The following is a 25,081-nucleotide window of genomic DNA, read 5'->3' as shown; positions in this document are numbered from 1 at the left end:
TGGTGACAGATATTTTCCTTCTAATGTGTATGTTTATTTTTCATTTACTTTTGTTATTTTCATTGATTGATTGATTGATTCATTCACATAATCAGCCATCAGAATTAGGGAGTGAGTTTTCACTGAGATACACAGTGTGAGATACAAGTTGAATGGGTTTACACAGGAGGCGGATGATCGGACAAATCAAAAACACCTGAATATCGAATCAAGCAACTTAAAAAACAAACGGACAGACAACCCTTTTGACCTGTAAAAAAAAAAAGCCACATGACATACATTCTGCTTGTGTCTTGTGTCTGTGGTAGGACAGATGGAGGCTGATAAGGCACCAGGCTGGCTTTGAAAGCAGGAACACAAGGCTCGGTTCAACTTCCTCTTCTATCAGATCACAGGCTCTGTTGTTTCCTCTCTGATAAAGAGCCTGATAGATGGCCTCCAGATGGCCTCGTAGCTCTGAGAGTGTACAGTCCCATTTGTACAATCCCGGAGATCGATCAACACTGAGGATTCAATAGTTTAGATTGGGGTCCCAAGTACTGTAGGGATGGGATGATAATCGTTATCGCTTATCGTGACCAAAACACTCACAATGCTCCTTTCTCGCTTTCTTCTAAGTTGAATAACCTCAATCAAATGTGGGGTCTGTGGTCTAATGCATATCGTCGTTGTCGGGTGGAAACCTTGTATGTCCAAAACAGTTTGTTTTGTATTTATCATGATTTGTAAAATGATTTAAACTAGTGAAAACAGCCGATCTACAAGCACACAACGCCTCGCACCGCGAGGCGTTGTGTGCTTGTAGATCGGCTGTTTTCACTACTTTTGTGCGACGGCCTTGTGTGATGAAGCAGGGCTTTACTTTGCGAAAAAATGTACAAATTTGAAACTTGGAGATACGAGGTTTCTGCCCGACAGTGACGATATAATACAGGGGGTTCCTTGAACTAAACTATATCCTCGAAGCCGAAGCCCAATCTACACTGTATAATCCCTCAGTGATTATTTAACGCCTGATAGTGTACAAAATGGAACCAAATGGATGCAGAAGGTCCATTTGGTTCCGTCTGTACACTCTCTGAGTTACAGACCCGTAGCTGTTGGTCCCCGGAGAGACAGTGTAATCGGATTACAGGCCTTTGGTTCTGTCTCTGATAAATAGAGTGATAGCGGAACAGGCCTCAGGCTGTGTGCATGGATAACAGCTTCCTCTGGCGGAAAAAGTGCTTCTATTGTTTTGACCTGTTTTCATTCATGTACAAAACCAAAAAAACAAAACTATAAACTATAAAAAGTAGGGATGCACCGATGTGGAAATTCTGGGCTCCTACCGATAACAGATAAAAGATAAAACAGATTGATTGTGTCACGTTTCATTTCTTTGCTTCCCATTTAGGCCTAGAATTATTGAATGCTTTAACCAGGTGCCGCGCTGTGAGCTTGTAAATCTGCTATTTTTTAAAAAGTCGTGAAAATGTGTGCAAATCTTTGAATATAAGTATTTTCAAAGCGAACTTTTGTAACTCAAATAAATATCATTTTGGGGTCCTTCACATGAAAAGGTTTGAGAACCACTGACATAGTAGTCTCTCAAGAACAGACTAACTGAGCTCCATTTAAGTGAAAAGGACATTTTCTTTAACGATTGCTGGCCAGATTGCTGACATAAAAACATAGGTTTTTTCAAAAAATCTAAAAGACGCTTATAGAATCGGGTCAAAATTCTAATTTTCACGATTTTTCAAAAATAGCAGATCTACAAGCTCGCAGCGTGCTTGTATATCTGCTATTTTTCAATAGTTAAAGCATAAAATAATGATGCACAATAATGTGTACCCGTTCTAAATGGGTTAATTTCTTTTTTTCTTCCTTTCTTGTTTGTTTGCATTTTAATTTGTTCTCGGCCCATCCCTAATAAAAAAGATAATTACACAGTATAATATAATATATAAAAACAAAACAAAAAATCTGTGGTTTTCTCCTTCACAGCTTCATTCCAGCACTCACTGATTGGCTGCAGACCGAAGCGCTATGAGCCATGATTGGTCAGTGTAGAACACAGTCTGGATAAGGCCATGGATGTGGTTAAGCATAGTGGTTCTCAACGTGGGGCCCAGGCCCCCGGGGGGGGGGGGGGGGGGGGAGTTCGAGAGGGTCCCCAGGTAAGTGATTCATAGTTAGTTAGGAATCAAATTGACCCTTATCAATTTGATAAGGGGGAAGGAGTTCGAGAGGGTCCCCAGGTAAGTGATTCATAGTTAGTTAGGAATCAAATTGACCCTTATCAGTCTGTAACTCTTAAGAGCGTACAAATGGAACCGAATGGACCATTTGGTTCCATTTGTACGCTCTCAAGAGTATGCTCTCAAGAGTACGCTCTCAAGAGTACGCTCTCAAGAGTACGCTCTCAAGAGTTATCTGTGTCCTTAATGCAAGGGACCCTTGAAATAAAAACTAAAAAAGGTTGAAAAAGAAAAAAACACTGGTGTAGTGGTTCGAGGGGCACCGGGTTCAAATCCCATCCACCACTGGTGCCGTTGAGCAAATACAGAGCAACCAGGTTCGACTCCTCCCACAGAGGCCTGGCTCCGCCCACATTCAGATTATTCAGTCAGTCTTGTCTGTCTGTCTGTCAGTCTGTCTGTCAGACATAGAGGTGGATCTTGCCCTCCTGGGCCAGACGGTGGATGACCTCGGTCTCGAAGTCGGCGCTGTGCACTCCCGTCTTGCGGAAGGCGCCGGCGTAGCGGTTCTCCTCCCAGTAGTGGTGCCAGTTCCCCTGGCTGTCGGCCCCGTAGCCAAACACCGACACCTGCGGCCGCGTGCGCACGGATCAATTTAGTTGTTTATCAAAAAAAATGCATCTATTTATTGATTTGTTGAAAGAAGAAACAAAAACACAATTAATATAACCTGGAAAGCAAAAGTGTAATTTTAGATATTTGCGTTGGCTATAAAAAAATAGCAGATATACAAGCTCACAGCACCGCACAAGTGAGCTTGTAAATCTGCTATTTTTGAAGAACTACTGGTTTAGAAAGACATTTGGAAAATGGGCCTCAGGTCTAAATGGGTTGAAAAGTAATCGATCCCTGAATGGTGGCTAAGAAGATGAGAAAGTTGCAACCATAATTGAGACAATATTAATATCCAAAACCGTTCGTTCCTTCTGTATTTATCATTTTAAAAAGGATTTAAAATAGTGAAAATAGACGATCTACAAGCACACAATGCCTCGAACCGCGAGGAGGTGTGTGCTTGTAGATCTGCTATTTTCACTACTTTTGTGTGACAGTCTTGTACGATGAAGCACAGCTTTACATTACGAAAAAACGTAAACATCTGAAACTTGGAGATACGAGGTTTCTCCCTGACAAGGACGATATGCACTCTAGTTTCCACCCGCTGGTGAAGTGGGGTTACTACATCCACAATAGAGCGGGTCAGAAAGCTGTGTGGTCAGCTCACCTGGTCACAGATGTGTAACGTGAACACGATGGCCAGCAGTCCAGTAGACGGGTATCGACCGTGATGCTCCGTCCAGTTGTCATGAGTGTATTTAAAGAACTCTGGGTTGACCACCAGAACCTGCGCGCGCACGCACACACACGCACATCATCCACACACACACACACACACACACACACACACACACACACACACACACACACACACACACACACACACACACACACACACACACACACACACACACACACACACACACACACACACACACACACACACACACACACACACACACACACACACACACAGTGTCAGTGCATGGGTAAATGAATATACAGACCTAAATGTCAATGGTATCCACAACTTTCCAACATCCCATCATGCATTGCGCAGAAGGCGAGCGGCATTTCCGGCGTCACAGCCGAGTGTGATCTACAAGCTCACAACGGTTGCATCTGCGACTCGACGTGAGCTTGTATGTCTGTTGTTAACCGGAAGTGTCCCGCAGATAATGCTACAGTAAAGTCTTGGGGAAACAGGTGGATAAAGCATAGGGTCATTCTTACCTTGTCTTTGTCAGCCTGCACTCTGTCTTTAACTCTCATATAAGTCCTGAAGATGAAAACAATGCACATGTTATATAGATTTGTTATATTGTGATTTCACAGTTTGGATAGTCAGATGTTTATTGTCTGTCTGTCTGTCTGTTTGTCTGTCTGGTCACGTCACACTTTTGCCCTACTCATATCTCCACCGTTGCCCCGAAAGGCCCCCGACCCATGCCCGACTTTGCACACACACTCCTTGGCTGCCAAACCACAACTCCCACCCCTCATTTCTCACAAGGCCCTCTTCTAGCGCCACCATGAGGCTAATTCTTGCAAGACACATTTTTGGACACTGCTCCTACAGATTTTGCCCTAAAATCACGCAAAGCGGTACACAGTATCTCTACAGTCATGTCATCAACATGGATCTGTCCCATTTCCCCTCCTGATTGGCTACCATTGCCTTCCAAAGTTTGTGTATGCGACCTGGCGGTCGCTTATCTCCCGATTTAGGGAGTCTTACTGGTATAGTTAGTTAGTTGTGTAATTTACATTAAATATGCTTTATTAATTTTCAATTTAGGCATTTAGCAGACGTTTTTAATCCAGAGCGACTTACAACAAGCAAGGACAGCACAAGGTAATATATCAAATGCATAGAAACAGTCATCTAAAAACATAGGTAGAAGCGAACATGAAAAAGTATTGAGAACCACTGACATAGAAACAGTCATCTAAAAACATAGGTAGAAGCGAACATGAAAAAGTATTGAGAACCACTGACATAGAAACAGTGGTTCTATGTCAGTGGCATGTGTTTTCCAAAACACATGCCATGGATTTAGAAGACATTTATAGAATCGGGTGAAAAATATTCAAAGACTTGCACAAATTGTCACGATAAAAAAAAAAAAGCAGATCTACAGTCAAGCGCGCAGCACGGCACTCGGTGCCGCGCTGTGAGATTGTATATCTGCTATTTTTCAATAGTCAAAGCATAAAATAATGTTAAAGTAATAATGCGTTCCAGGTCTTAATGGGCTGGTTATAGTTAGTCAGTTAGTTAGTTGGTTAGTTAGCGGGGTAACTTACGTTTTTATCTCTCCAGTAGAGAGGGCGCTAGCGAGCCACTCCAGGTCTCGCAGCTTAAAGGGCAGCAGCACCAGACTGACTCCCGACGCCACGTCCACCGCACTCTCTGGATACAGGAAGTGATGCGTCGTTTTGTTCCCGACGTCCTGCTCGAAACCCGCTGTTATCGCTTTGTTCATCCTGACACACAGAGGGAGAGAGAGAGAGAGAGCTTGCTATGATGTATGTGTGCAGTGGTGTAAAGTAGCTAAGTACATTTACTTAAGTACTGTACTTAAAGCAATATGGGGGGAGGGTTGGGGAAAGGGAGAAAAAAAGAAAAAATGTCTTTACAAGATTTAATTGATGTTTAATGTAAATTGTTGATGCATATGTGACATGAATAAAGATATTGAACAAAAGTACTGTACTTAAGTACAACTTTGAGGTACCTGTACTTTACTTGAGTATTTCCAATTTCCAATACTTTTACTTCTACTCCACTACATCTCGGGTCCAAATGTTGTACTTTTATTCCACTACTTTTATTTGAAAACTTTAGTCACTAGTTACTTTGCAGATATAAATCATAATATTAAAAACATATACATTAACCTCTTTAGCCTTATTTTATCCCTTGGCTATTTGAAAATAGCCGATCTGCAAGCTAACAACGCGTCGCGATGCAGCGCGTTGTGAGCTTGCTTGTAGATCTGCTATTTTCAAACATTTTGTACTTTTACTTTTGGTACTGTGTGCGTGTGTGTGTGTGTGTGTGTGTGTGTGTGTGTGTGTGTGTGTGTGTGTGTGTGTGTGCGTGCGTGCGTGCGTGCGTGCGTGTGTGTCAGTGTGAGTTTCTCTCTGATAACAGAGGTATGTGTGTGTCTGTTCCTGTCTGATAACAGAGGAATGTGTGCGTGAGTGCGTGCATTAGTATAGCCTATACTTGTGAGTGCCAAATGTCCCCACAAATAATAGTAGTATTTGATGAATAAAGGGATATTTCTGCTCCCAAGATAAATGTCTGTTTTTGTCCAATCTTTAGGCTCATGATAATTAGTAAACGATGGAGTTAGCGGTTGGGGTTCGACATTTAAAAGTTAGGTTCATGGGTTAGGGTTGGAGTTATGCTAGATTTATAGGTCAAAATGATCTACATCAGGGGTCTTCAACAGGGAGTCCGGGACCCTTAGGGGGTCCTCAGAGTGACTCAGGGGGTCCTCCAACGCCTCGCGCTGCGAGGCGTTGTGAGCTTGTAGATCGGCTATTTTCGGCAAAGAGCTTTGGAGGGGGAAAAGAGAAGACTAAGTACAGAGTGAAAGGACAAGTTTATTAAGTATTGACGGTTCAAGTGGTTAAATATCTGCAAACACACATTAACATGAATCCAAAATACACTGATGCTGTGCTGTCAAACAATTAAACTATATCTATGAACAGATTGAGGGGGTCCCTGCTTCATCTCTCTCTCAACTAAGGGGTCCTTGGCCTGAAAACGTTGAAGACCCCTGTACACAATGCGTCACAGCACGACACATTGTGAGCTTGTACGTCAGCTATTTTTGGCTTTAGGATTATTGATAAAAAAAAGGCATAAGAAAAAAGAATCTGCGTCCTCACAGGGACATTAGTAATACATACAGTAAAAAACGTGTGTGTGTGTGTGTGTGTGTGTGTGTGTGTGTGTGTGTGTGTGTGTGTGTGTGTGCGTGCGTGCGTGTGTGCGTGCATGTGTGTACAGTATGTGTGTATGTGCGTGTACCTGATAACAGAGTCGTGGGAGTTGATCAGGCCACCGTGTCCCGACTGCCTCAGGTTGCCAGAGTTACCGACCACCGCGCAGCTGTGGCAACGAGAGGGCCGGGGCCTGATGTCCACGCTGGGAGGGGAAATGATGCGGAACAGCTTTGACGTGACTTCCTCCAGAGTCTGACCGTCACTGCGCTGGAGACCCTGAGAGGGGAGGAGAGGGGAGGGGAGGGGTGTTCAGGTCCAAGCTAGGGCTGTCACGATATGACATTTTACATGACGATTAATTGTCGCTCAAATAATTGCGATTAACGATTTAATTGTGTTTTTGTCGTTGATAATTACATTTCTGTTCAGCTTTTACATGGCAGATATGACACAACCTAAATATACAAAGAAATGACTGACATATTTGACAACTTTCTACTTCAAAAATAACAATGGTAGTGGAAATAGCCGATCTACAAGCTCACAACACGTCGCATCGCGACATCAATGTATGAAAATTTTTCAACATTCACGATTATGACGATTAGGAACAAATATTTGCGATTTTGTCAAATAATTACGATTAGACGATTATGTAATAATTGTGACAGCCCTAGTCCAAGCAGAAACAGATTGATTGTGCCTGGTGTCTGGGCTCGGCTGGTCAGGTCTGTCCCCACTGGCTGCCAGCTGGCAGGGGAGAGTAGCCTAGCCCATGCTGTCAGCACCTTTTTAAATGTAATCTACTAATGCATTTCACAACACTGTTAGCATCATTAAGCATACAGCAATTCTCCCCCCCTCTCTCTCTCTTTCTTTCTCTCTGTGTGTGTGTGTGTGTGTGTGTGTGTGTGTGTGTGTGTGTGTGTGTGTGTGTGTGTGTGTGTGTGTGTGTGTGTGTGTGTGTGTGTGTGTGTGTGTGTGTGTGTGTGTGTGTGTGTGTGTGTGTGTCTCTCTCTCTCTCTCTTTCTCTCTCTCTGTCACTCTCTCTTTTATGAGTGTGACCTGAAAACTCAGGAAGGGCTGAAAAAGGTTAGGTGACACATTCTGAAATGAAACCACTGTTGGTCTGGTAATCTATCCAGAAAAAATATCTTTATCTTCTCTCTCTTCTCACGGTATAGGCGGAGGTTCTTCCTTGGCCTATACTGGGAATAATGGAAGTTCAAAGTTTCCCACCGATCGATCACAGAGGTGCTTGTGGCATTTTGTGCAAAATGGGCCCCTGATCACATTACTACAGGGGTTGTACCGATTTGGGTCAGGTTTGGACAGTAGTAGGAGTGTTTGCAAAAAGCACTTTTTTGCTACTACTCCCAAACAAAAAATTTAAATAAAAAATAGTTTTGTTTTCGCTAGCTGCTTCTTTTGTTTTTTTGGCAATATCCATGTCCCCTGGTAGTGGTGGCTTGTTTTTGGTTTATTGAGTGGCTTGTGCATACATTTTCAAACCTGTGTGGTCTGTCTCCCTGTCATCCCTAGACCAAAAGGGTTTCATAGCACACAGTAGGGCATTCACGAATAGTGATTTTTAGTATTCGAATTATTCAACCTCAAAGTATTCAAATAGTCGAATATTCGACAGGACTGGCCAAACTGTCAAATATTAAGTAAGCGAGAGGTGAGCATTGTGAAAATAGCCGATCTACATGCACACAACACCTCGCGTTGCGAGGCGTTGTGAGCATGTAGATCGGCTATTTTCACAATATTTATCTGCGGAACCGAGTCACATTAAATGTAATACCTACAATTCCAAGTGCTTGTCAGGGTGGGGGTACCCAGTTCAAATATGTTTATTTTGGGGGTGACAGCCTAAAAAGGTTTGAGAACCCCTGGTATAGAGCATTAACAAATTCATCCACCAGGGGCATTGACAACTCATTCTTATGACTTCCTATCTAGCCAAGCTTTAAAAACTATATATATTTTTTTTTTTTAAACTAAAAAAATCGAATATTCGACTTCGGTGAACAACATCGAATAGTGACTTTGATATTCGAATATTTGGTGAATGCCCTACTACACAGAGACAGAGACACACAAAGACAGAGAATAACGTCTCATAGAAAGTATTTTATTATCTAGCATTCCAGAGAGGAATGGCGGTTGGTGGGTGCTAATTTGGTTCTCTGCACAGGGCTGATAATAGTTATCACAGCTAGCTAGAAGTGCCACCGCAAGCTAAACTGTCACCGGGTGACACAAACTTGCACACATACATGCACACACTGTAGGCTGACTGTAGGCTGTTATTCTGTTGATGTCCACAACAGCATTGGTTCTCAAAGTGGGGTCCGGGGACCACCAGGGGTCCTTGAGGGAGTTCCTGGGGGTACCTAATGGGTATGTAACTCTGAGAGTGTCCATGTGTACACTCCCTGAGTAAAATGAAGATTGATTTTACAATATAAATTAGGCTCTCAGAGATAGAAATACCATTAAATGGGGGTCCGTAGCACGTTCAGTGTGGATTGGAGCAACAGTGCGCCTCACAAGTCCAGATGTTACGTTCATGACGTCCACCTACCATCCACCGCAGACTCATCAGCCAGGTATATCATTAACTAATTCAGTAGCTTCTGCCAGGGTTTTTCATTGTTTTTACCAGATTTTCGAGGCTCCCTGAATGCACCACTGGTCACAGAAGTAATCCAATTACATTTGGATGAACGGCGATTCGTCTTTTCTTTCACCCGGTAAAGAAAAATAACCACGGACATCCGTACTTTTGTTATGGTCCGCAGAGAAGGGCTAATTTTAAACAAGAACGCAATCTGGAGATAGATTCCGAGATGAAGCCATTTTCCTACAGATCATTTCATTGCTTGTAACGGTGAATTTCACTTCCTGATTCCATTTTCTCCCGATGGATTATGGGGATGTGAGTTTTTGCTTCAGTGCTGTGTGCCGTGGAGCCGCGGCTACGGTTTAATATAAGAAACGTTAACGTGTTAATGAAGGATTATTCCATACTACTGTGTCAAAGAACAGAATACTTGAAAAAGTAGATACTAAAGAGTAAAATAAAACGCTAGCACACTGAGGGCTCATATGCGAACACAGTGATTTTATTGCACCAAATAAAGGTTGTGATGTTTCGAGCACACTGCTCTTCTTCAGACTTTGATTTCTTTCTAAAGCACAGAATACTACAACTGTTACTTTGATAGTTGTAGCATTTCATCTGCAGAGGTGGATTGTACCCTCAGACTTACCAGCCACCATTTGAGAGCGCTGGCGTCTATCTTGCTGGAGTCGTGTAGGAGAGGTTGTTGTTGGGGGTCGTAACGTTGCTTGAACCAGGCTGACCCGTCCAGCTCAGAAACACACGACTCGGTGCAACCACACATCCTGCCCGAGCCCCCCTGGGCTCCCGAGGGTCTGGGGGGGTCAGGGGTCACCGCCTTGGAGCTATGGGACACAAACAACAACTATACTCAGTGGTGGAAATGGTACTCTTTTACTTAGTCATATCGTCGTTGTCGGGTGGAAACCTCGTATCTCCAAGTTTCAAATTTGTACGTTCTTTCGCAAAGTAAAGCCCTGCTTCATCATACAAGGCCGTCACGCAAAAGTATTGAAAACTGCCGATCTACAAGCACACAACGCCTCGCGGTGTAGATCGGCTGTTTTCACTAGTTTAAATCATTTTTTAAATGATAAATGCAAAACGAACGGTTTTGGACATACAAGGTTTTCATCGGACAACAACGATATAGGCCTACTGTGTGTAACCTTTTCTATCAGACAAAAGTTAAGGCTTGATATCGTTGCTGTTGGGCAGAAACCTCTTGTCTCCTTATTATATTTTGTAAATTAAAGCAGTAGTTTTTTATCAATTACACACAACATGAAACTAGAATTCATGTTTTGTTTTTGTTTTTCGATAATTTGATGACCGGCAGACTCTGAGTCTCTGCCCTATAGATAATATTTTGTTTTGTTTGAGAACTTCTCCTTTAAAAAGGTAGGGTAAGTAATTTCATTTAATTCAAATAATAACAAAATGGGTCTATGTTCTGATAGTACTAGTTATTATAGTGTTTGGTCCATATTTGGACTTAAGCCTTATCCCCTGTGAGGAGACAAAAGCAGTTTCAGTTAGAGGGTTTCCTACAATCATGGTCGAGTGGGGGCGGGCCTTACGTGCACCAATAAGGCCTTATTGATCATGTTTGGAGAAACTGCAACTTAAATTAAATCACCTATCCTACCTTTAATGCCCTAACTCGTCATAATACAGTGCCACACAAAAGTAAATTACATAAGCTATTTTAGCTATTCTTTTAACTCATTGAGTGCCAATCCCGAACTAGTTCGGCTTTATTATCGTATCGCAGAGTGCCGATCCCGAACTAGTTCGGCTTTAAAAAAAAAAAAAAAAAAAAAAAAATTGAAATTTTTTTTTTGATTTTTTTTTTTGGACCCCATCAAATCTGGTGAACATGATTTCAATCGCGATTTTGCATGTTCCACCCCCATACAACCCCATCTAACATACAGGGCAGCCATTTTTGTTTACATAACATGTAAAACATAATGGCTATTATCTCAAGAATGCCTGAACGGATTTCCAATCGGATTTTTTTGTTTGAAAGCTGTGAACAAACTGCACAAATCCACTCCAATGCAATCCAGGATTGCATTGGATTTTTTAGAGCTCATTCTTCTCTGTTTTTTTCCCATGCATGAGGTGTGCAAGGTTTAATCGTGGCTAAATTGCAGAAAATAGATCTTCTAAAATGCTTGGTAGCCAATAGCTAACTTCAAGCTAACTTCATCCTCTTCCTGTACATGCACAAAGGAAAGTGTTCAGGCATGTCATGGCTGCAGGGCTTGTGCATATACCAGCACTGTCTAAGTAGAATTCTCTGGTCATTGGGGCCCTCTAGTGGTGAAAAAGGGGGCACTCAAAGAGTTAACGTTAAATTGTATTTAGAAAAAAATAAAAAAATAAATAAAAATAAAACAGTGAATCTGAAGCTCACTGTATGGTGGTGTTCTTGAAGGTGCTCACCTTGCGTCAGACTGCTCTGTGTCGTAGGTCCTCCCTACCGATGCCTCTCCAGACTGGGACCCCTCTGCACGGGGGGCCTCGCTTTCAATCCCCACACCTTTGGGACCCTCTCCCAGAGCCGTCCTCACCATTCCTTTAAAGAAAAATACAGTATATTTATAATATTTGTATACATTATTGTCTACTACTGCATTATTGGCTACTGTGTTATTTTTGGTTTGTGGTTATTTGTGGGGAACTCTGAAAACCTGAAACTTCAAAAAGTGCTGTATGGTCACATAATATGTGGCCAACACCCATTTGACAGAAAGGCTGTGAGAATGTGTTGTTTAGGTCAGAAGGTTGGGCCGCATGCTTCCTGCAAAGTTCCTATTTAACACAATTTCTTTTCTTTTTAATATTAAAAGGTAGGGTACCCATGTGATTTTCGTTAAATAGTTCTACATACAGTACATTCTGATAGTAGCCTATAGTGTTTGTTCAGTAACAGGGGTCTCCATTAACAGAAATTATCTGTGAGTCTTTTATTGCTACTACGTAACATTATTAGCACCAATAAGCCATCTAGCTTGGCTCTACAGTTTATAATGACTTCTGAGCATGGGTACAACACCAGAGGAGCAGTTTCTGGTAAACTAAGAACACCAAAATCAATATTTCTTAAGCTTACTGGTATATATAGATCAATAGAACTCTGGAATGCTCTGCCTTTCAGAAAACATATCAAGAACTATCTTGCCAAGTAACATAACTATGCAACTTTATTGTGTATTTGTAAATTTCACTGGACTGTTGGAGTTGATTTGTTAATTTGTTTTTCTGTATTAATTTATATGTTTTTATTTTATTTTTTACATTACTTTGTATTTTTAATTGTATATTGTATTGTATTTGCTTCATTCAGGACCCCAGGAAGACTAGAGGCTCATTCGAGAGTCTCTAATGGGGATCCTTTAATAAACATAAACATAATCCATAGACCCTTTTCCACTACGAGGTGGAACCAGAACTTTCCAGAACCTGAACCTATTTTTGTTTTGGTTCAGGTTTCGTTTCCATAGCGAACGGACTTCAGACAAGGTCTCTGGGAACCTGATGAGGTGCAATTATATTATTGCTTAGTAGTGAATACATTTGCTAGTTTGAGTCCTGAGAACTTGACTCTAACACCACCAGTTGTATATTTCAGAACATGACCCTGAATCACAGCTGCTGATAAGCTAGGATGAGGGAGGAGAGGTAGAGAGTGCATAGATGCCACTGCCAGTCAGCGGCCCCTTTGTTTTATTGCTGTGTGAAAGAGACAAGTTCTTGGCTTTTAACTTGAGCTGTTAGAGAAGAATGTGTTATGGTTTTTGCTTCAGCCAATTATGAACTGAGAGTCAGGCTAGGGCAAGGGAGTCTTGTCTTGTCTGTCGTTGGAGAAGGATGTTAAGTTCATGTTGTGTGACTGTTACAGCGCTGTAAATAAATGTTTTCTATTATCTTTTAACATCGTATCGGAGTCAAGGTTTACTGATCTTTTGAGAGTCTTCAATTCCGCTGGGCTTTAGTCATAAAGTCCATAAATTAAGTAGGATTTCTACGTCACCCTTTGACATAAAGGCTGTGAGAATGTGTAGTTTAGGTCAGAAGGTTGGGCTGCGTGCATTTTTAAGAGCATGCTTCCTGCAAAGGTCCTATTTAACATTACCCATGTGATTTTCGTTAAATAGTTCTACATACTGTACATTCTGATAGTAGCCTACTCATTGCTATAGAGCAGGGGTTCCCAAACTTTTTTGTCTCAGGGCACCCCATAAATATTTTTTTAATCCGAGGCACTCCTACATTATAGTTTTCACTCCCAGCACCTTATATTTATAGCATATCGTCGTTGTCGGGTGGAAATCTTGTATGTCCAAAACCGTTCGTTTTGTATTTATCATCTATAAAATGTACTAAACTAGTGAAAACAGCAGATCTACAAGCACAGAGATCGGCTGTTTTCACTAGTTTTGTGCCACAGTCTTGTATGATGAAGCAGGGCTTTGCTTTACCAAAAGACGTACACATTTGAAACTTGGAGATACGAGGTTTCTGCCTGACAGTGACGATATTTTAGTGATTATGTTGCGAGGAAAACGTTGAGATAATAGCTTAAGTTTAAAGTTTAAAATGATACTTAATATTTTTTCAAGTGTCCAAATAAATTCCAAATATTATCAAATCATCTCGCGGCACCCCAGGACTGCCGTCGCGGCACCCCAGGGTGCCCCGTCACCCACTTTGAAAACCCCTGCTATAGAGTGTTTGTTCAGTAACAGGAGTCTCCATAGCCCCTTTTCCACTACGAGGTGGAACCAGAACTTTCCAGAACCTGAACCTATGTTTTTGGTTCTGGTTTTGTTTCCATAGCGCACGGCCCGGTTTCAGACAAGGTTCTGGGAATCTTTTTTAGGTCCTGCTCTTGATGTAGTACTAAACTTCCCGGTTAGGTCTGGTTATATGGAAACCTAAGCAGAACTTGGTCCCGGAACTTCACATGTTCTTGAAAGTTCTTGGTTCTGGAAAGTTCTGGCCGTGTTATGGTTCGGCCCTGTAGTGGTCTCAGACATAATGGTCAGATCGCTATGGTGTGACGTAAATGTGAGGGCCGCACAGTTTTCAAAGATAGTGGAAATAGACAATCTAACATATAATTTTCCGAATGTCTGTCTGTCTGTCTGAGTGTCTGTCTGTCTGAAACCGCGTTTCTCCTCAGTGGCTGGAGCAATTGATCTGAAATCGCATCACCATCAGCATATGAACACACCTGACATAACTGTGAAGCCCGTTTGTCACTTTCACAAATCGTATGCTGTATAATTGCATTTTTACGGTGTATCTATATCTATTTAGCCTACAGTACCTTTTGTGACCACACATGTTAAGGGAGGGGCGCTGTTGTTCAGGCCATGCACAATCACACACAAACCCACACACACACACACACACACACACACACGGGGGGGGGGGGGGGGGGGGGGGGGGAGTGTGTGTGTGTGCAGGCGGGCAGGCGGGCGGGCGGGGGGGGGGGGGGGGGTGGTTCTGGCCCTGTTACAGATGTTGTCCAAAATCATGCAGATCGGTACACAGTATCTCTGTAGCCGTTAAATGGAACGGGTATTTCTTACATTGATGCTCCTACATATTAGCATGCAAGCACCAGTTAAAGTTACTTTCCATCCCTCATATACTGTGTGCACAGTGCACATCCCATAATCCACACACTGCACATCATTTCGGAGCTCATATCTTTGAACGGGTAAGGGCTAGTTATGTTAAATAATTGCGATGATCTATAACAATGATCAAAACAAATCTGGTGATTATGTCATAACGGTGACAGTCCTACCGTCTCGCTGGGGCGTGCTGGGTCCAGGGTGTCCGCTGGGTCCTAGTGCCAGGGGTGTGGTCATCTCGCTGCGCCCGGTGGCGGCGGGCGTGGCCAGTGACAGGGACAGGGACTGGAAGAGGGAGGGGCTTATGGTCTGGCTGGCTATCATGAGGAAGAGGATGGCAGTGGCCAGCACCACCACACACATCTTCCTCCTGACCACCATGATGGATGGACGGATGGGGGGACGGACTGATAGAAGGATTTATGAAGGTATAAAATGGATGGATGGATGGATGGGTGGAGGCCAGCTCCTGTCCTTTATCATCTATCCATCCTTCTCTCCTCTCTCATCTCTCCATCCAGCCTGCAGTCAGCAACACACATCTGTGCGTGCGGGCATGGGTGCGTGTGTGCGTGCGTGTGTGTGCGTGTGTGTCAGCCCTAGGCCACAGGAAAGCACACAAAGGAAAAAGAACAGGAAATGTTGTCCTTTTTTCGTGTCAGAGGCCACACCCCCAGTCCTGGTCTGAGAGAGAGAGAGACAAAGACAGACAGGCAGACACCAAATGACATCATAATTATTGTATTTAAAAAGAAAAGTGTATAGTGAGTTTGTGAACGGCCTGTAACTATCTAGAAGCTCACAACGCATCATAAGCTTCTAGATTTGCCATTCTCACTTTTAGAAAATGTTTGAAAGTACAGTAGAAATTACAATCTCAAATTCTGCCCGGGTAGGGCCTCGGGCTCAATGAAAAAAGAAAAAACATTTTTTTATTACTATTACTCTGTGATAGAGTAATGAGAACCCGACAATACCCGACCCGACATTTAGGGTAGGGTAGGGCCTAAAATTTATGCTAACTAGGCCGACCCAGTTACGGCCCAGTTAGGGCCGGGCCTTAATTTTCAGGCCCGTTGAGAACTCTAAAGTACAGTATATTAAGATTTTGCTACATGGAAGACAATGTTAATTTACATGTAATTAAACATGTAAATTATACAGTATGTAAAGTGTGTGTGTACCTAATGGCTTGGCCAGCATTGTGTCTTTCATGTCTTTTAAAGTTCCTGCCAGTGAAGCTCAGTAAAGTCAATCCAACTGAGGAGGGGGGGGGGGGGGGGGGGCTTTCCTTTTGCTGAGGACGGAACCCCCCCCCTCTGTCTCACACACTCACACACGCATGCAAGGCCACGAGCATGCACAAACACACGCACAAACACACGCGCACACACACACACCATGACTCAGTATGTTACCCTACCCCCCTCTCCTTCTGGCTCTCACTGTCTCGTCCCCTGCCTTCTCTCTCTCTCTCTCTCTCTCTCTCTCTCTTTCATTTCCTGCTCTCTCTCTCTCTCTCTCTCTCTCTCTCTCTCTCTCTCCTTGTGTTTTTGGTGTGTTCCAGAAAGTTAACTTCCTAACAAAGTTAAAAAACTCAGCTGAGAGGGAGACAGTTTTGGAGACAGATCTTAGGACAGCTGAGAGAGAGAGAGACAGTGTAGGAGAGACAGACAGTAGGAAAGCTGAGAGAGAGAGAGAGTGTAGGAGAGACAGACAGTAGGAAAGCTGAGAGAAAAACAGTGTAGGAGAGATACTGTAAGCTGAGAGGGAGACAGTGTTGCTGCTACCCTAATGTCAATGGATTCATTGCAGTAGTGAATGTGACAGATATAAGCCAGGCCATCTACCAGTCATTAAATCAGTGACACACACACAATCCCGCACGCACACACGCACACGCACACACACACACACACACAATGATTCAGCAGGTCGTTAGCACCAAAACAGTATTTATAGTGAGTCACAGCAGTTTGCTCACTCTCTCCGTCTGTTTCTCTGACTCACTGCTAGTCCACAGTCTTTATCGACGCACGCACACAGACAATTTACAATGTATAGTAATCTAGGATCATAGGTACACCATCAGTCTTAACGGTATAATATATAAAAAATAAATAATTAAAATGACATTTTAGCCTTTGCATAGGCCTGCAAGGTCCTCAAGGCCAGGGAAAGTGCTACAGCAAGTGCTAAGGGCTAAGTTGGAGTCTGAAGGGGTGAGTCTTCATATACAGTAGTCCGGTCGTTTCGGGCAGTACTTTGATGGAATCGTGCACTTTATGAAAGAAGCATGAAATTTGGCACACAGTTAGAACATGCCATATAGAATTTTTTTGGCTATAGGGACATCGCAGAATTGTCTTGGGAAACTTGTGGGAGCCAATCAAAGTTGGGCTCTCATAGACTTTACTATCCACAAGTTTCCGTGGGAGTTTACTGGAGACTATCAGGACCAAACTTCCGGGTTTAACAGCAGACATACAAGCTCACGTCGCGTCGCAGGTGCAACCCGTTGTGAGCTTGTAAATCGGTGGCGGAACCTCGGTGCAGACGTTTGCGCAATGCACTATGGGGCGTAGGAAACTCGTGGATAGAGTAAAATAATAAAAAAAAAGAATATGCTTTAAGTAGCATGTGAGGGGTCAAACTAGTTTTTTTTCGGGATTCTGAATCCAATGCAAGCATTTGTTTTGCACGAAAAACATTCCTTGGGCTAAAAACAGGCCCCATAAAACTATGGTTTAGTGATGAGTCACTTTTCACAGTTTTGTGGTGGCCGTTTCTCATGCAAAACAAATGCTTGCATTGGATTCAGAATCCCGAAAAACACCTAGTTTGACCCCTCACATGCTACTTAAAGGAGCTATAGTCAACTTTTTCTTGAAAAACGGATGCTAAAACAAAAATAATGTTTCGAAAATATTTTATAAAAAAATAAACTTCATATATGTGTTTCAATTAAAAAATGACCACAAAAAGCGTAAAATAATGATAAAATAATCATTTTGGCCCTTTGTTTACATTTACAGGGCCCGTACTTTGTTTACATCCTAGTCTGTAGACTAGGATGTACACCTACAATGAAAAAGTTGACTATAGCTCCTTTAAAGCATATTTATTTTTTGTATTATTTTACTGTATAGTAATATCTATGAGAGCCCAACTTTGATTGGCTCCCACACATTTCCCAAGGCAAATCTGCGATGTCTCTATATCCAAAAAATGTTCCATAGGGCATGTTCTAACTGTGTGCCAAATTTCATGCTTCTTTCATAAAGTGCACAATTTTTGTCCGAAACGCTCGGACTAATATTACCGCAGACAATCGGGAGTGAGTCTGCAGTTGTAACTGCAATGGGGAGTTCTTCCAGAAGGGAGAAGAGTCTGCGACGTGTGGAGCGTTGTCCCGGATGTTTTAGGGAAGGTTCTCACTGTGTTTCTTGAGTGAGGGTTGGATCAGGCTTTGACGACATGGGCCTGCGATAGCTTTGGTTGCTTTGTACGCCAACATCAGTGTTTTCTGTTTTGTACTCTGTGCTGGCATTAACTGGGAGCCAATGGATTGAGTGGAGAAGGGGGAGATTTGGCCGGTTGAAGACCGAGCATGCTGTGTCATTCTGACTGACTGACAGACAGACAAGCTGTGAGTTGGTCTGATCTGGTTTGTCTACATATCCGTCTTTACCTGCCCCCCACTACATATTGTACTAATGTTCCCCTCACAATAGGGACTGTTGTTAAAAAAATCAAACCTCGGTTCGAAGTGGAGCGGTGAATCTGAGCAGCTATACCCTGTGTGTGTTGCTAAATGCCTAAACTGTAAACTGTGCCTGTGAGTGAGTGGTGAGTGTGCCTGGCCTGCACAAAACAGCGCCCCTCCTTTAACTAGTGTGTTGTGTGTGGCCACTCAAGGTATTGCCAGGCTACGGACACGGCCAGCCAGCCAGCCACCCAGCCACCCAGCCACCCACCCACGGACATACCCACGGACATACCTGTCTATTGGGAGCGCTTTCACCGCTCCAAAAAGGAGCATTCTGGGGAAGTGGAGGGAGTTAAAAGTTACTACAGGCTACAGTACAGGAGGAGGTGGAGGGAGTTTGATTACTGGTGAGCTGTTACTATGGAGTGACATGTTGAACATAATTAAAGCTTAGGGTTTACTTTAGACCGAAACGCCAGCAGGCTGGATGGCCTCTGTGCAGGTCAGCACATGCTGGTTGTGTGTTGCAAGACAGATTCAACTTATTGCTTGCGATTGGTTTAATCTCTTGCAAAACAATCACAATCAACAAGTTGCAGGGCACACAAAACCGGTTGCTCGCACGAATGTTTTACAAATTCACACGTTGTCTTCTCTCTCTCTGACACACACACACACACACACACACACACACACACACACACACACACACACACACACACACACACACACACACACACACACACACACACACACACACACACACACACACACACACACACACACACACACACACACACACACACACACACACACACACACACACACACACACACAAGTGATGTGGCTCTTTTTACCACACACATCTGCCTTTGAGATGTGTGGATGATGTCATGATGCTCATAATAGGCTGATGTGGAAACGTGAACAATTTCTGCTCGTCATCTTGTGACTACTGTACACGTTTTAGGTAGTCCCATCCGTTTATATCCCATGTCCCGGAGGGACAGTGACAATGCCATTGCTATGGAAATGGCAATCTGTCACAGCTTTAGTCTGAACTAAGCCTAGTTAAGAGTGAATATGAGTCTGCTTTGCTTAAATAGACCATATACATCAGTGATTTTTTTACCCCCATTTACTCCCCAATGTCGTTGTTAATGCCAATTAAATCCTCCCCACACAAGTTTCTGTGTTGTCAGCCGTTGTTTTCTGCTGACTCACCTGCCAGTGAGGAGCCCCCACCGGGGGGCCGCAGGACTTTCGTCCTACTCCTCCCGCCCAACACTCCCCGCTGACAGGTGCCGCCCCAGCCCGTAGGAGTACCTGCACCTTGTTGTTTTTGAAGACATGATTCCTATAATCTAGTGAGCTACAGTAGATGAAAGTTGAGTTGTCATCTTGTACTGCAGCAGCATGTAAATGCATACACACATTTTGAAGCAAATTAAATAAATAAATAAGAGTAAGAGTAACACAAAAGTAACTAAAGTAGCGTAACTAGTTATGTTTATAACGCAGTATTAGTAACTATGACATACTTGCCCAACATTGCATAGTACACTGTCACACACAACATAACACTAACACAACACACAACACTACAAATACAACACACACGACAGTGTACAGCAGTGCAACACAAGTTTAACACAGTATTTCTCACGCTTGTGCTAGTAGTCAGAAGAGAGAAACGACTGCAGCACAAACACTGCTGATTCTATCAACACAGGATGTGACATCAGGCCAGTTTTGTGTTTTTGTGTGTGTGAACTTTAAAGAGGTAAAACTGGCGTCAGCAGGCTCTCCGCAGTAACTGTGCAAAACCTGCTTTCTATTTACTGCCCTACGCTCACATCCGCTTTACAGCCCACCTACTGTACTGTAGCCACTCATTTGCACACACACACATTCTCCAGAGGTTCCCCCTGCTTGGTCCCTCCGGTGGGGCATCTGGAAGCCGTTCCTTTGGCGTGGTGGGGGGTGGTGTGACCACTTTCATGGTCACGGCCTCTGTGCCCGTGCCCAGTGTGTCCCAGTTCCTTTGCCGGTGCTTGTCCCTGACTTACCTCTACCCCTTGTAGTGGAGCCAATTCATGGGTTTCAAGTGTAGTCCATGGCCATGTTGAGGACCAACACAGGTGTTTCTGACTGGCGTAGAACTAATGTTCTACGCCAATCATTCAGAACACCTGTGCTGGTCCTCAACATGACCGGTGTAGGACTACAATTGAAACCCCTGAATAGTTCAATACTTTCCACCACTGTCTATGGCAACAGTCTATGTTATATCTAGGATGTATGGCTGCAAATGTAGGCAAGATACCAACAGAGCCCCACTGACTTTCACCATGATATTATGAAAGTTAAGTATTTCACAAACACATGCGAAAAGAAATTAGTGGGGGTAATTGTGTGGCCTCCTCCTGGCAGCGTGCATGCGCACAAGGTTTGGCACTGGTTTGTGAGATTAGCTACGGATGGACGGACACAGATGCAGGCACGGCACGCACACGTTTACTTTGTATTTCCAAACTTGTACATTTCTAGGACAGCATTGAAAACAGCTCAAATAGACAGAAATAACCAATCTACAAGGTTGCAGATCATCTATTTTTTGGTATGTGGCATCGCAGCACAAAGTATAAATAAAATAGGTCTAACCTGAACGCATTATTTTGTGCTTTAACTATTGAAAAATAGCAGATATACAAGCTCAGCGAGCTTGTAGATCTTCCATTTTTTTTTACATCGACAACATTTGTGCAAGTCTTTGAATATTTCAAATCCTTCAAAGGTTTTTTGAAAAACCTATGTCAGTGGTGCTCAAACTTTTTCATGTGAAGGACCCCCAAAATGATATGTATTTGGCCACGGACCCCCATCTCAAAACATTTAGTTCCAGGGAGGGACCCCCCAGAAGCAAAATTTGAGTTACAAATGTTTGCTTAAAAAATACATATATTCAAAGATTTGCACACATTTTCACGACTTTTAAAAAATAGCAGATCTACAAGCTCTGTAGATCTGCTATTTTTCAACAGCTAAAGTATAAAATAATTAAGGCCCCTCCACCTTGAGCCCTGGTAATTCAGTCCCGCTTTTCCCCCCCTTGTGACGCCCCTGGTTGTGGGTACCACCACTGTACAGCCGGCTTTGTCGAACGTCTCTCCACAAACACTATTGCCACGTGTTTAGGGGGAGTGCATCTCTCCACTCCGACATGTCTCCTTTCCGACATGTCTCCATTCCGACACTAACCCTATCTCTAACCCTAACCCTAAACCGAACCCCCATGGGAGTGTCGCCACTCCGACAATAAGAAGTCAATTTCGGAGTGGAGAGAGCCTCCCGTTTAGGGGGAGGGTAGCCGGGCGAGCGGTGGTGTAAAGTAACTAAGTAGTAAAGTACATTTACTAAGTACAATTTTGAGGTATTTGTACTTGAGTATTTCAAATTTCCAATACTTTTACTCCACTACATCTCGGATACAAATATTGTACTTTTACTAGACTACATTTATTTGTCTCAAAGTCTATACTTGAGGGAACCTCTGGCCCTCGCAAGTAGTAACACACACACACACACACACACACACACACACACACACACACACACACACACACACACACACACACACACACACACACACACACACACACACACACACACACACACACACACACACACACACACACACACACACACACACACACACACACACACACACAATGCAATTTTCCTTCTAACCAGATAGGCTAGTCAATCTAAGGTTTGACCCAAAAGAAATTGCAATAGTAATGGTTCAATGTTTTTTATGATCCTTAGGGTCATCCAAATAACATATTAAAAGTTGTGAATTATATATTTAGTGGATCAAGGTAAATTTAGGGGGTTCAAGTTTGGGTCCATTCACTTACTATACAGGAAAAAAATACCCCCATAAAATCTTCTTTAAGTAGCATGTGAGGGGTCTAACTAGGGGTTTTTCATGGTCCTGAATCCATTGCAAGCATTCGTTTTGCACAAAAAACATTCGTCGGGTTAAAAACGTTCACCACAAACCGGAGCTGACCCCAGAAAAGTGATGACTCATCACTATACCCTAGTTCTATGGGTCCGTTTTTAGCCTGAGGAATGTTTTTTGTGCAAAACAAATGCTTGCAATGGATTCAGAATCATGAAAAACCCCTAGTTAGACCCCTCACATGCCTACTTAAAGAATATTTTTGGGGGTCTTTTTTTCCTGTATATTAAGTGAATGGACCCAAACGTGAACCCCCTGAATTTACCTTGATCCACTAAATATATCATTCACAACTTTTAATATGTTATTTGGATGACCCTCAGGATCATAAAAAAACATTGAACCATTACTATTGCAATTTCCTTTGGGTCAGGCCCTTTTTTAGCTTAGATTGACTGGCCTAAGACAGACAGAGGGTAGGTATAGGTTTAACCATGCACTCTGACTCAACTGAACTCTGTAGACAGAGTATAGGCTACTCTGACTCACTTTTGTTTGCACCTAATCAAATCTCTTGACCAAAAATAGACCAGCTATTTTTGGCAACTGTTCCCTCCGAGAATATGGATGCTGGGATTTAAAGAAAGAACAAAGTGTCTCCCTATAGTGCTTATCAAAGTGCCTGGGAGGTTCCAGGAGGTCCCAACAAACAGTTCTCACTCTTTAAGCCCTAGCTGTTAGTTTTCTGCTGTTTTCTAAAAATGTTGACACATATCTTATGGCCTGGGGGTCTCTGACGGTCAAATAGGCCTAGATCGTTGATTCTTAAAGTGGGGTCCGGGGACCCCCAGGGGTCCTTGAGGGAGTACCAGGGGGTCCCCAGCTAAATGACAGGAACAAAATGGACCCTTATGGTAAAAGGTAAATGGTGCGTTTATATAGCACTTTTATGCAAGGCGCTTTACATAGATTGTGCATTACAAAAACCATGCAAGGCACAAACCTGCTCACCGGGAGCAACTAAGTGTTCAGAGTCTTGCTCAAGGACTCTTCGACATTAACTCAGGGGGAGCCCAAGATTCGAACTGGGAACCCTTCGTGCTCTAATGACGATTTCTCTACCCCTGAGCTATATGCCGCCCCGGGTCTGTAACTCAGAGTGCTGGTTCCATTTGTAATGTACACTCTCAGATTTAAATGAACGGAAGTGTCTGCTATAAATACCTAAATTGTAAATTGTAACATTGATTTTACAATATAAATTTGGGGTCCCAGAGATAGAAATGCCATTAAATGTGGGTCCGTACAGCCTAATGCATGTCTGGGGGTCTTTGAAATTAAATGCTATACTGCTACATTATATAGATAGAGCCATAAAAATCTTCTCTTATGTGGTGTCCTTGGGCTGGCATATCTTTTTCAAATGGGGGTCCGCAGGCTGACAAGTGTCAACTTTGGGAGGGGGGGTCCTTGACATGAAAAGGTTTGAGAAGCACTGTCTTATGGGGGTCCCTGATGGCCAAATAGGCCTAGGTCAGTGTTTCTCAAAGTGGATCCCACTTTATGGGAGTCTAAATGGACCCATACAGGTCTGTAACTCTGACAATGATGGAACCAACGGGTCCATTTGTAAACTGTCGGGGGAGACATTGAAATGTAAAAGTTTAAGAAACACTGGCCTAGATTATAGCATTATGTGGGGGTCCTATGTGCACTAAGAACCACTGTCCCACTCCCAAAGTAACCCCCCCCCCCTTCTCTCTCTCTCTCTCTCTCTCCGAAGACGTCCACACACAGACCACAGACATAGGCTATATCTCTTTCTTATTCTCTGTTCCTTCATGTCGGCTCATGAAACCCGCGACTTCAGAAACCCCAGCAGCAACCAATTCCATAAAGGCACATAAAGTACAAGCATGTAGCCTAAAGATGCATTTTATATCAAATCATATCGTAATGTGCTACTGCTACGTAGGCTAATAAGTCATAACATATGACTATGAGGTAATAAGTACACGCGGCTGTACACAGATGACACTTTTTTCTGGTCACTTTCTTCGCCAAGTTTGGTTAATCCGCTACAAACAGTCCAAACACGACCACACATACATACACACACACACATGCACACACACCGTCGCACGCACACACACAGTTCTGAACACAAAGTCCACGCAGCTCTAAAAGGAAAGGTTAACACGTAAAAGGTTTATAAAACTCACATGTTGAAGTTTGTTGTGTCTTGTTTCGCGGAGAAAAGGGAGTTCACTGCACACCGAAGAAGAACAGCGGTCTCTGCTCTGCTCTGCCTGCCTGTCTCTCATTTTCTCTAGCCCTGCCTTCTGTAGCTAAACCACC

At 43.1% G+C, this 25,081-nt stretch overlaps 1 protein-coding gene across 1 annotated transcript; it reads right to left on the bottom strand.

Annotated features, from left to right (window-relative positions):
• Positions 1 to 2,406: 2,406 nt before the first annotated feature.
• Positions 2,407 to 25,081, bottom strand: st3gal8 (ST3 beta-galactoside alpha-2,3-sialyltransferase 8). Its single transcript, XM_080727410.1, has 9 exons — positions 24,946 to 25,081; positions 15,221 to 15,731; positions 11,845 to 11,977; positions 10,043 to 10,238; positions 6,850 to 7,040; positions 5,109 to 5,288; positions 4,035 to 4,080; positions 3,469 to 3,588; positions 2,407 to 2,812 (listed from the first exon to the last, which is right to left on the bottom strand). The coding sequence occupies exons 2-9, from the start codon at positions 15,426 to 15,428 to the stop codon at positions 2,645 to 2,647; spliced, it is 1,242 nt and encodes a 413-aa protein (XP_080583536.1). The 5' UTR covers positions 15,429 to 15,731; positions 24,946 to 25,081; the 3' UTR covers positions 2,407 to 2,644.

Source organism: Nannobrachium achirus (assembly GCF_963921795.1).
Source record: "Nannobrachium achirus genome assembly, chromosome: 6".
In the NCBI taxonomy this organism is placed as follows: domain Eukaryota; kingdom Metazoa; phylum Chordata; class Actinopteri; order Myctophiformes; family Myctophidae; genus Nannobrachium; species Nannobrachium achirus.
Note: the sequence above shows the minus strand (reverse complement) of the source record. Positions and strands in the feature narration are given on the sequence as shown.

Bases quoted from the DNA above. Each gene is read 5' to 3' on its own strand.
- st3gal8 (XM_080727410.1), bottom strand. From the start codon at position 15,428: ATGGTGGTCAGGAGGAAGATGTGTGTGGTGGTGCTGGCCACTGCCATC. The intron at 5,289-6,849 runs GTACACGCACAT...TCTGTGTGTCAG, and splicing joins TCCCACGACTCTGTTATCAG to GATGAACAAAGCGATAACAG. The intron at 4,081-5,108 runs GTAAGTTACCCC...TTTCATCTTCAG, and splicing joins TCTACTGGAGAGATAAAAAC to GACTTATATGAGAGTTAAAG.